The 12,597-nt window shown below is 44.9% G+C and overlaps 1 protein-coding gene across 5 annotated transcripts in view; it reads right to left on the bottom strand.

Moving 5' to 3' along the window:
• The window catches only part of ptch1 (patched 1), a 104,159-nt gene that overhangs the window by 76,709 nt on the left and 14,853 nt on the right, over positions 1 to 12,597 (bottom strand). The window contains exon 2 of one of the 5 annotated variants that reach the window (XM_038804797.1): positions 7,361 to 7,478. The exons of the other annotated variants lie outside the window; for them this stretch is intronic. Within the exon in view, the coding sequence (XP_038660725.1) occupies positions 7,361 to 7,391 (31 nt within the window). The 5' untranslated portion in view covers positions 7,392 to 7,478. The remainder of the gene's footprint in view (positions 1 to 7,360; positions 7,479 to 12,597) is intronic. 5 annotated transcript variants of the gene reach the window in all.

The raw sequence follows: 12,597 nt of genomic DNA, 5'->3' as shown, positions 1-12,597 counted from the left end.
AACTTTCTAAGTGTGTCCTGACAGGGGAAACTCTCCAAGACTCAAGAAAATGGCTAAATGCCGTTGAATAGCAGTGTCAATCTCGGCACTGCAGCCTTCGCCAAACCCACCCGAAACCCGACTTTCACATTTTTCCAGTGAATCGTGCCCATAGGCACATATATATTACAATACGGCATCGATGTTTCACTTATTCATTGAAAGTATTATAGGTTGTGTATGGTTTACTGAAATGACGTACCACGATTGGCTGCCATGAAGTATTATTCAAAACTTTGCATTGTTGCAGAACTTGGAACTCCTCTGCATACTCTCTGCTGAGCATGATCAGGCCAGAATAACATTTTGCAGTGTGTGAAACTCAAATCATGGGCGGGATTCCCTGAACCCCCCCGCCGGGTGGGAGAATCGCTGGGGGTCGGCGTGAAACCCGCCCCCGCCGTCCTCCCAGTTCTCACGCCCTCCAAAACCGGCCAGGCGTGAGTCGCGCCGCCCGCCTCAGAGAATGGCAAAGTCCGGCGCGGCTCAATGGGCGCCAGGGCCACCCGAATTCTCCGGCCCGCGATGGGTCGTAGTCCCGCCCGTCTGTAGCTGGTCCCGCTGGCGTAAATTAGACTCGTGCTGGCCGGCAGAGGCCCTTCACCGCCAGTTGGCGTGGTGCCAAGCCCCCATCCCGTCGGCCGACGGGCGCCAACCACTCCGGGGCAGGCCTAGCCCCTGAAGATGCGGTGGACTCTGAACTTTTGGGGCGGCCCGACGCCGTAATGGTTCACACCACTCCTTCCTGCCGGAAACCCCATTCCCGCCGGGTACGGGAGAATCCCATCCCATGTCACTGCCTGCAGTCACAATGGCGAATCCAAGAAGTGTGATAGTTCTGCTAGAAACGAGGAAGGTCTCCTTTTTATTAAAGTACAAATTTTTTTGCCAATATTCTTCGCTGGGACCTATGGAATCTGCTATTTCATATTCGAATATTTCTACTCTGTCAACTATTTATACTGAATTTCATTTGTGCAAAATCAATACGGTTTCCGTTACCCACCTTCACAGAAGCCATTTTAAAAAGTGAATTATCACGAGAACAAATTCCCAATTTCAGCTATATTAGATCATTTGACCCATCAAGTCTGTTCCGCCATTCAATCATGGCTGATATTTTTGTCGTCCCCATTCTCCTGCCATCTCCCCATAACCCCTGATCTCCTTATTAATCAAGAACCAGCTATCTCTGTGTTAAAGACACTCAGTGATTTGGCCTCCACAGCCTTCTGTGGCAAAATGTTCCACAGATTCACTACCGTCTGGCTGAAGAAATTCCTCCTGATCTCGGTTTTAAAGGATCGTCCCTTTAGTCTGAGATTGTGTCCACCACTTCTAGCTTTTCCTACAAGTGGAAACATCCTCTCCACGTCCACTCTGTCCAGGCTTCGCAGCATCCTATAAGTTGCAATAAGTTCCCCCCTCATCCTTCTGAACTCCAACGAGTACAGACCCAGAGTCCTCAACTGTTCCTCATACGACAAGCTCTTCATTCCAGGGATCATTCTTGTGAACTTCCTCTGGACCCTTTTGATTGAAAGAAACCATTTATAGACATGGTATTGGAAAAGATGAATGAGAAAATTAATCCCCACAGAATCACTATTGCTGTCTGTACAACAGCACTACTGGTGGTCACACCGCCCATTTCCCAGCCTGCCACAGCGGATGAATGTACAGGTGATACAAAATCCCATCTAAAGTGGTCACGGGAAGATTATGTTTAATTGTTAGTATCGGTAACACAGTGGTTAACACTGCAGCTTCGCAGCGCCAGGGTCGCAGGTTCGATTACCGGCTTGGGTCACAGTGTCTGCATGTGTTTCCTCCCACAAGACGTGCATGTTAGGTGAATTGGACATTCTGAATTCTCCCTCTATATACCCAAACAGGCACCGGAATGTGGTGACTAGGGGATTTTCACAGTAACTTCATTGCAGTGTTAATGTAAGCCTACTTGTGACAATAAAGATTATTATTATATGTCCTGCTAACCCACTCTCGTTCAATATCAATAACAGAGGCTTCGTAATCAATTTATACAGAAAACCAGATTCGCATTCGTGGTAATGTCACAACCAATCTTAATGGACTCAAAAATCCTTAGGCCTGCTCTGCCACAGTAGGTTTTGGCAGAGTGTGAACTGGTGGCCCCTACTCCTAACCTTGTTGACATTTCCAAGATAAATTCGAAGGTCGGTGCTGATTCGATGGTCTGAATCGCCTGCTTCTGCATTATAGGGATTTTAACATCCTATGAAAGATTGGATAATTGATTTGCATTCAAATTATGGATGGCCTTTGTCTTGATGGACATGGCTTGCTGGAGGAAGCTTGGTGAAAAAATGGTCACTGATAAGTCTTTAAAAATACTTAATACTTCAGGGCAGCACGGTAGCATGGTGGTTAGCATAAATGCTTCACAGCTCCAGGGTCCCAGCTTGATTCCCGGCTGGGTCACTGTCTGTGTGGAGTCTGCACGTCCTCCCCGTGTGTGCGTGGGTTTCCTCCGGGTGCTCCGGTTTCCTCCCACAGTCCAAAGATGTGCGGGTTAGGTGGATTGGCCATGCTAAATTGCCCGTAGTGTCCTAAAAAGTAAGGTTAAGGGGGGGGGGGTTGTTGGGTTACGGGTATAGGGTGGATACGTGGGTTTGAGTAGGGTGATCATTGCTCGGCACAACATCGAGGGCCGAAGGGCCTGTTCTGTGCTGTACTGTTCTATGTTCTATGATGCTGGGGTCTGATGCCATTCATGCTATGTGATTTCCAACAGGGATTCTGGGATGGAACAATGCTGCACTCCCAACTGTGCCACTGAGCAGACCTGTACACAAGAGGTCATCCCATGTCCAGCTTCCTCTCAAGTGGTTGGAATTTCCTCCCGTCAGCTGCTCCGATACTGATGCTTGCAATGGATGGAAAAAACATGCTACTGTTTGATTTGCCAGTAGACAGGACTCTGAATAGAGTTCTAGCGTCCCTAGGTCCTGGAAAATGTCCTACCGTGTACAATTGCGTCTAACCTCCACTCCAGGAGCACAATTTAAATAAATTTGGAACCCGCATTCTTCCATCAAGAGGTGAAAACTAAAAGAATCAAGTTTTACTATCTTTACAAAGAATTTAGTCGGGTTCACTACACTATCATGTATGAATTGGTACCTAGCTATTCAAAAGCAAGATTAAGATTTGTATCTCAATTACTTTAAATGAAATACTGGGTGGAATTTTCCCCAAAAATTACTGTGAGAGTTGGGGCATGAAAACTGTTGCTAGTCGCGCCAGCTGTTCCGGCATGATTCCCATCAGGATCTTCCAGCATTTCATCATGTTTTTTGGAGGTGGCCATGATTTGCACTGGCATGGAGGGGAATGGGGCCTCAACATGCCAGCAAGTCTGGTTTCACAGAGATCTCAAAGTGACAGTGAGCACCCACCCACCCCCATAAAATCAGGGCTTCACTGCCACTCATACTCCACCCCCCTAACGTTGCCGGCATCAGGGCTTCAGTGTAGCCCCCAACATCGTGGGTATGGCGACTTCAGTGCTCCCTCCACATCCACCATTCTTGCCGGCATCAATCTGCTCCCTCCCCCCACCCAAAAAAAAATCATTGGCATCGAATCATTTCTAGAAAGAGTTTCCCTATACATGCCCCACCCCCTTCAGATCCCATCCCGTGGCAGTGTCAAATCCCTGGGGTGGGATTCTCCCCTACCCAGCGGGGTGGGGCATCCCGGCGGGACGGAGTGGCATGAACCACTCCGGCGTCGAGCCACCCCAAAGGTGCAGAATCCTCTGCACCTTCAGGGGTAGGCCCACCCCGGAGTGCTTTGCGCCCCGCCGGCTGGCAGGAAAGGGGCTTGGCGCCAAGCCAACCGGCGGCGAAGGGCCTCCGCCGGCTAGCAAGAGTTGGCTCATGCGCAGGAGCGCCAGCGCATGCTGGCATCAACCCCACGCATGCGCAGAGGGCTTCGCTTCCGCACTGGGAATGGCAGACCGGTACAGCCTCCGGTGCGGATGGATAGAGTGCCCCCACGGCACAGAGTCGGTGGGCCCTGATCCCGAGCCAGGCCACCGTGGGGACACCTCTCGGGGCCAGATCACCCCACGCCCCCCCAAAGAACCCCGGAGGCTGCCCTCGCTGCCAGGTCCCACCGGTAAGGAACCTACTCCAATTTACGCTGGCAGGACCGGCAAAAGACAGACGGGACTTCGGCCCATCGCGGGCTGGAGAATTCGAGCAGCCCTGGGGCCCATCGAGTCGCGCCGGACCCCGCCATTCTCCGAGGCGGGCAGCGCAACTCACGGCGGGCCGATTTTTGGGAGCCCGGAGAATTTGGAGGATGGCAGGGGCGGGATTCACGCTGAACCCCGGCAATTCTCCGACCGGCCCGGGGGGGGGGGGGGGGGGGGGGGGGTCGGTGAATCCGGCCCCATGTTGGCACTGCTACAATACCCTTTATGTCCCCGATCACTCAGGGGGCTACTATGATATCTGAGCCCCCCGCATGGTCATCACTTCTGAGCCGGATATCTCCAGCCGTTCGCTGGTGGTGGGATTCTTTGGTCCTGCCGGCAGTGTACCCCTGCTCACAGGTTTCCCGGCGGCATAGTGGCCATCAATGACAATTCCCATTGACAGCAGCTGGAGCAGAGAATCCCGCTGTCAGCGAACGGCCTCCCACTACCGAGAAACACGTGGCTGGGAGGTCCGAGAATCCCACGCCAGTCTCCGGTGATGGAGACCAGTAATGATTCCCACCAGCTTCACATTGCGCTGGCAGGTGGGAGAATAGTGGAAGGATTCAGCTTAGAGCCGATTTTGAATATGATAATGCTGTTTCCAATATGCTATTCTGGTTCATGCCCAATGTGAACGTGTGTGAACAAAACCATGTCAGCTGCACCAGGCCGGTAGCACCATGCACTGCTCAGTGCCCGGCACAGATCCTGTTTTGGGCCTCCCGCTATTCTACTGACATAGTGGCATTTGTGCTGGGTGCAACACAGCTGGAAAATCACCCCTACTGTTTCAGTTTTCTCTCCTGAATTTTTACATAGAATTTACAGTGCAGAAGGAGGCCACTCGGCCCATCGAGTCTGCACCGGCTATTGGAAAGAGCACCCTACCCGAGGTCAACACCTCCACCCTATCCCCATAACCCAGTAACCCCACCCAACACTGAGGGCAATTTTGGACACTAAGGGCAATTTATCATGGCCAATCCACCTAACCTGCACATCTTTGGACTGTGGGAGGAAACCGGAGCACCTGGAGGAAACACACGCACACACGGGGAGGATGTGCAGACTCCGCACAGACAGTGCCCCAAGCCGGGAATCGAACCTGGGACCCTGGAGCTGCGAAGCAATTGTGCTATCCACAATGCTACCGTGCTGCCGTGAAGGAGACAAATTATGCTGAGATACCATTCCATTGATACTAGCAACCTCTGGTACCATGTACTAGCAAGTGTCATCAGGCATTCAGCATTAATGCATAGCTAAACTGGTTCCACCCAGAAACCTTGGCCTAATTTTTGCTTCACCCTAACTGCTGGTTTGAAGAACTACAGTGCCTGATTAACTGTATCAGTTAACAGATACTTAGTTACAGATTAGACTTGATAAATCGGTGCACCATTCAGTGCACGTAGCTACAGCAAGCTTGGACTAATAAGTGACAAGTAACATCCACACCACACAAGTGCCAGAAAATGTCCATCACTAACATGAGAGAATCCAACCATCTCCCCTCAACATGCAATGGCCTACCATCACTGAATCCCCCATTATCAACCTCTTAGGGGTTACCAATGGTGTGTACCATCTACATTATGCACTGCAGCAACTCACCAAGGCTCCTTTGACAGCACCTTCCAAACCCTTGACCTCTACCACCTAGTAGAACTAGGGCAGCAGATGCATGGGTGTACCACTATGACTTACAAATTCCACTCCAATTCACGCACCATCTTGATTTAGAAACATATCGCCGTTCTTTCACTGTCACTGGGTCAAAATCCTGGAACTCCCTCCCTAACAGCACTGTGGGTGTCCCGAGGCCAAATAGACTGTAGCAATTCATGAAAGTGGTTCACCACCACCTTCTCTAGGGTAATTCGGGGCCAGCGATGTTCACATTCCACAGGCAAATAAAAAGAGCATATAGAACCAAAAATGGCAATTTTGTAGAATTTCATTTTTACAATTTTGCTGCCTGTAAACTTGAACTGTAAATATTCAAACTTGTAAGACCATGCAAAATTAACTTTTGACTATCCTCTTGGAAAATATACCTGAATTTATATGGCAATATTTAATACTAATGATATCAAAAGGAATTAAAATGGTGTTCCAAAGTATAAAAATTACCTCCAATGTCTACGTTAGTCTTATTACAAATAACTTGCGTTGTACACTCTGATAAAATCTGCAACCTCATGTCACTACATTCACTTTTGTTGCGTCACACGGACCCCGCTCCTCTTATCCACATTCTGCAAAGCTGACATCACTGATCAGTTCTGAGCAGGTCTCACCTCTCAGCAACAAAGTCGCTTTTCATTGGTTTTCCACTGTAGGCCACATGGGGCAAACACAATGGCCGCCCCCAGCTTTACACAAGCTCCCCAGTCTGTATGGAACATCATTTCAGAGTGATTTATAACCAACACTTTTCCTTCTGCATCTGTGCAGGGAAACACACATCACTGGGGGCCACTTTCATGATTTTGTTGCGACTAGGATTAGCTGGATTAGGGGCCGACTCATAAGGACCCCCTGCAGACACAAGGAAGTTTCATCACAGGGTCAGTGTGATGTTAACTATATTCCATTACCGACACCACAAGTCTATCGTAAAATAGGTACAAAACCAAAAGCTAAATGAACAATTTATTGAAAATGAAATTTATGGGCTCATTCAAATATATCCCCCTAGTGTTTTTTTCCTGTCAGGAAATAAGAAGAAACTTAAAAAATACATTTAATAACCTATGTGAAAAAAATAAAGAAATCTAGACATTTTAGATCACATCTCATGATACAATAGACGCTCATTCAGCTTTGCCACCAATTTGATATTTATGCACATGGAAAAAAACTTTTTAAACAAAAAGTACATTTAAGTATTTATCAGTGGTTGTTATATTTCACTGCAAACTAAAACAGATGCTTCCTTTCAAAAGTATTCCACAAATTTCAGAGAATAAAATCAGGGCAACACTGCATGGAAATTATGGCGAGAAATGGTTAATGTCAACAAATACACAGATGCACTGAAGGTGGGAAAAAGAATAAAAACAAACCCACTAAAGAAAATGGAAACTTTTAGAGCAATCATGATGTTTTATCAAAGCCTTATCTGTTATATTCCTTCTTCTCTTCTCTTTCCCGTTCTTTCTCTCCTCTCTTCTGTTTAGCGCATTCACTATCAAAAGAAAGGGGGTAAGCAATGGAGGCTTTGACCTGCAGCTGTAACACAATACTTTCACACAGCCCTGTCGACCCCCTGACATAAATTTTACACCGCAGCTGGCATTTACACACTTAGCATTTCCATATGTATAGCTTGGTCTGTGCTAATTATGCTAATCACCTGTCTAACTCTCCGCTGCGAAAAATGGTTGTATTTAGCAGTCCACTGCCTACAAATACAGCTTACTGTGTGGCTGAAATGTACATTCAGACAACCCTGAATGGCAAGATTTTTCCACGTTGCTGGCTTCATTCAAACTGCAGAAAAATTTATTCAAGTCAACTGGTTTCGGCCTGCAACAAAAAAGTTACGAGAAAAAAGTGAGTGTGTTCCTGCCCTAACATTCTAAGTCTGCTTGCAAGCAAAATGATAAATCAATTGGTGTGGGAAACAAAAAAAGAGGAGATATATTTTGCAAGCCATGTGAAACAGTAGCTTTAAAAAGAAAAACTACTACTAGATCCACCCATTTCTTCCCAAGATCTCCAAAATGAAGCGCGTTTGTTCTTTTTACAGCAGGTATTAAAACAATAAAACTAGTTGGATAAAAAGTTATAGAAAAGGTTCACCTCCTCCATTGCTTTGCAGAGAATAAATGAACTACTAATTAACAATAAAATCATCTTGGACTGCTGAAAGGTATTGTGTAACAATCACCTTCAGGATGCTCAGGGAAAAGACTGTCTTCTACTTTTAAAGTAAAAAGGTTTTACACAATATTTTGAGCCCCTTAATTATCGAACACCTTCAGAGTTTGTCAAAGAAAGATTGTATATTAGATGCAATTAAAATACATGTTATACATTTCAACTAAAATTCCCTTTTATTAAAGGGATTCTCTACTCCAAAGGCAATGAGGTTAAAATTGGGCTATACCATTGGCAGAAATTATATAGATATAATATATATATGGAGAGAGAGAGAAATGCATTATGTTACTGGAAATGGCAAATATAAATGTGGATATATATTTCATATGCATATTAAGCTGTTGAAAAACAATGAGACATTTGGATCTGGCCCAGACTCTACCGGATTTTGAATTCAGTTGCAGTTCTTTGGCGGTGCAGAGCCTATAATAATTCAAATGTTCACTGTCAGTTTTGTTCCAAAAACTGGCTCAGCAGCCAAAACAGAAATAACACTACAACTACTGTGGTCATTTCACAGCACAGAAGATTTTTTAACTGCGCGGGGGAAGGGGGAGGAACTAGGGATGGAGCTTTAGACCACCCTGCTTCCATGGCACAGTATTCTGTTTACATTGCAGTGCTCGATTGTGTAATACATATGGCATTTTTGGGCAGGATCCCTTAGCCTTGGGCCAAAAGCCTTTTAGCTACACTATTTTAAAAACTGTACACTAGCCATTTATTTCCTTTTCCCTTTTGTAACAGTTTTATTTGGAAATGTATCACTAAATATGCTGATAGCATCAACCACTTTGCCCTCATTTCCATCAACAATAGGTCTAAACTATCTTTTAAGCTAATTAAATAATAAACACAGAACTGCACATTTTCATCTATATATACTGTGATCCAGTCTATTGCTATAATACATTTCCAAAGGGCAACAAGATGTAATTAACTAGTTACCTTCAACTTCCACCAGAAACATCTCAGTATAAGGTCAAATTATTTGGACAAAATTAATCCCAAAGCAGGACAATAAAAACAGAATAGAAAAGAAAATACAATCTGATTTTTTCAATTGAGATCAGTTGCAGCCAAGATGAAGCCCCAGTATCCTAGTGGACGTAGCCTATCAGCGGGTCACAGGGAGGTCAGCTTTGAAGGAGGAATCCAAATGAAATATAAACATGGCATCGTGGAAACCAGACAAATCTCCCATAGCTTCGTCCAGCCAGCACTAATCTAGGCATCAGCTGTGGAGCATAATCTAAACAAATGGATCACTCAGTTCATACATCTGGAAGCTGTCTTATTTTAGTCTTCAAGCACCGCATGTACAGTTTAAATACTGGTCCAACATACAAACTTTTTTTCACATTTCAGAGTCAGAGCCTTGCAAAATAAATCTTACAATCTCCATGTGCTTTACCCATATGTCGTCCTGTGTTGTCCAATGCAGTAAGGAGACCTATGTCAGAGAAGATGCTTTTTATTGTGCAATGTGTGGTACCTGATTACAGTACAATATTAAGAAATTTTATTATAAAAATACATAACCGGTATTTCTGCCAGCCTCAAATGCTGCTCCATTGACCTGAATTTTAGAATAGTTTCTAGATTTACAGTGGAGAAAATGATCTTCGATGAGTGAATATTTCAACAGATTAATGTTCTTTAAAGTGCAAGAAATTAGATGTTCCACTGTAATTTAAAGAAGTGTCATTAGCTCAGTTGGCTAGGTGGCTAACGTGTGATTCATAATTGGACCAACAGTCTGGGTTTGATTTCTGTTCCAACTGAGGTATGCTTTGGACCCACTCTTCACCCGGCCCCTGAAGGTGGAAGGCAATGGCAAAACCACCACTGACAAAAATTGACAACAGCTCAGGATGAAGCATCAGCAGAAAATGAGACAACTACCTGCCATCGGGCAGAGCACATGACATGACTGTAATTTAGTGGAAGATGCATCCACATTCGCCAATATCAACAAAACTGGTATATTAATGTTGAATTTGAAACTGGAAATTATTCATACATTTTGGAACATCTTGATAATGAATGACCAGGTAAATAAAGCTGTAGAATTCATAGAATTTACAGTGCAGAAGTAGGCCATTCGGCCCATCGAGTCTGCACCGGCTATTGGAAAGAGCACACTAACCAAGGTCCACACCTCCACCCTATCCCCATAACCCAGTAACCCCACCCAACACTAAGGGCAATTTTGGACACTATGGGCAATTTAGCACGGCCAATCCACCTAACCCGCACATCTTTGGACTGTGGGAGGAAACTGGAGCACCCGGAGGAAACCCACACACACACGGGGAGAATGTGCAGACTCCGCACAGACAGTGACCCAAGCCGTGAATCGAATCTGGGACTCTGGAGCTGTGAAGCAATTGTGCTATCCACAATGCTACCGTGCTGCCTAATTGTTATTGGAGAGTTGAAAACAAACAAAAAATGATTCTCAATAAAATTAAAGTACTAGTTATGTAGAAAGAAATGACTAAATCAGCAACAAAAACAGAATTCAGAGGGAACTTCTTTACCCAAAGAGTGATGAGAGTTTGGAACTCACAATTGCAGCGAGTGATTGAAGCGAACAAAATAATTGCATTTGTGGGGAAGCTTGACAAGCATAAGTGGGAGAAAGAATAGGGGGTTTTGATAGGTGGAGGAAAAATGGGATGAGGCACGTGTAGAGCATAAACTCTAGCATGGGCTAGAATGGTCTGCTTTGTGCAATATATTGCTTATAATCCAAATTTAAAGCATTTTGCTTAAACCAGAATGAATTCATACAATCGCAAAATGGTTATTTTATTAGCAAGTCCCAAAGACAAAACCTTTGCAGAGTTCTAATGGCATGGATTTGGAGTCATTTTTAAATACTTGTTACATTATTGTTCCAGTAGCTACCAAAATCGTTAACTTTTTCTAAAATGTCCATTCTCATTTTAAAAGACTAGCATTTCAAACAGCTAGGATTCCATTTTTAGAATGTCTGTTATTGAAGGTTAACTGAAATGTTGGCCATTACTTAAATTGAAGATTATCTGAACCAAGGGAGCTTTGGCCCAATGTCGCTCCTGCATAACTAGAAATATAGACAATGTACCTTTGAGATTGAAACAGTAGTCAATAATGCAATACTCATACTCGTGTGAACTGTGCATTGTGGAACAACATGGAGAAAACATTTTCAAGCAGCAACTGTACAACAGGTAGTATTGAGGAAGCAGGGGCTGCAGAAGGGCTTGGACAGACTAGAGGTGTGGGCAAAGAAGTGGAAGATGGAATACAATGTGGAAAAGTGTGAGGTTATGCACTTTGGAAAGAGGAATGGAGGCATAGACTATTTTCTAAATGAGGAAATGCTTAGGAAATCAGAAGCACAAAGGGACTTGGGAGTCCTTGTTCAAGATTCTCTTAAGGTTAATGTGCAGGTTCAGTCTGCAGTTAGGAAGGCAAATGCAATGTCAGCAATCATGTCGAGAGGGCTAGAGTACAAGAGCAAAGATGTACTTCTCAGGCTGTATAAGGCTCTGGTCAGACCCCATTTGGAGTACTTTGAGAAGTTTTGGGCTTAGTATCCAAGGAAGGATGTGCTGGCTTTGGAAAGGGTCCAGAGGAGGTTCACAAAGATGATCCCTGGAATGAAGAGCTTGTTGTATGAGCGACGGTTGAGGACTCTGGGTCTGTACTCGTTGAAGTTTAGAAGGATGAGGGGGGATCTTATTGAAACTTACACGATACTGTGAGGCCTGGATAGAGTGGATGTTTCCACTAGTAGGAAAAACTAGAACCAGAGGACACAATCTCAGACTAAAGAGACAATCCTTTAAAACAGAGCTGAGGAGGAATGTCTTCAGCCAGAGGGTGGTGAATCTGTGGCACTCTTTGCCGCAGAAGACTGTGGAGGCCAAATCACTGAGTGTCTTTAAGACAGAGAAAGATAGGTTCTTGATTAATAATGGGATCAGGGGTTGGATACTTGGAGATAATGCTCAGCAAAATAAAAGCTGTATAAATAAAAGCTCAAAAATATGGGGTCGCCCATTTAAGACAAATATGAAATTTCTTTCCTCTCAGAGGCTCGTGAGTCTTTGCAACTCTCTTCCTCAAAAAGCAGAAGAGTGTTCGGCTGGAACTTCCTCGCCATTCATGCCATCAGTATCTTCCGGTTGGTGAGGGGTGCCTGCAACTGGAAACTTCATTGACAATGGCAGGACCAGAAGATCCTGCTGTTGGCCAACGGTGGGCTGCCTCCGCGAAACACATAGCAGATTACATGGAATGTCCTGCCCTTTGAATATTTTTAAGGCAGAGGTAGATAGATTCTTGTTAATTAAGGGGGCGAATGGTTCAGGATAGGCAAGACTGTGGAGTTGAGGTTACAATCAGGTCAGCCATGATCTTATTAAATG

The sequence above is a fragment of the Scyliorhinus canicula genome, chromosome 8, assembly GCF_902713615.1.
Source record: "Scyliorhinus canicula chromosome 8, sScyCan1.1, whole genome shotgun sequence".
In the NCBI taxonomy this organism is placed as follows: domain Eukaryota; kingdom Metazoa; phylum Chordata; class Chondrichthyes; order Carcharhiniformes; family Scyliorhinidae; genus Scyliorhinus; species Scyliorhinus canicula.
Note: the sequence above shows the minus strand (reverse complement) of the source record. Positions and strands in the feature narration are given on the sequence as shown.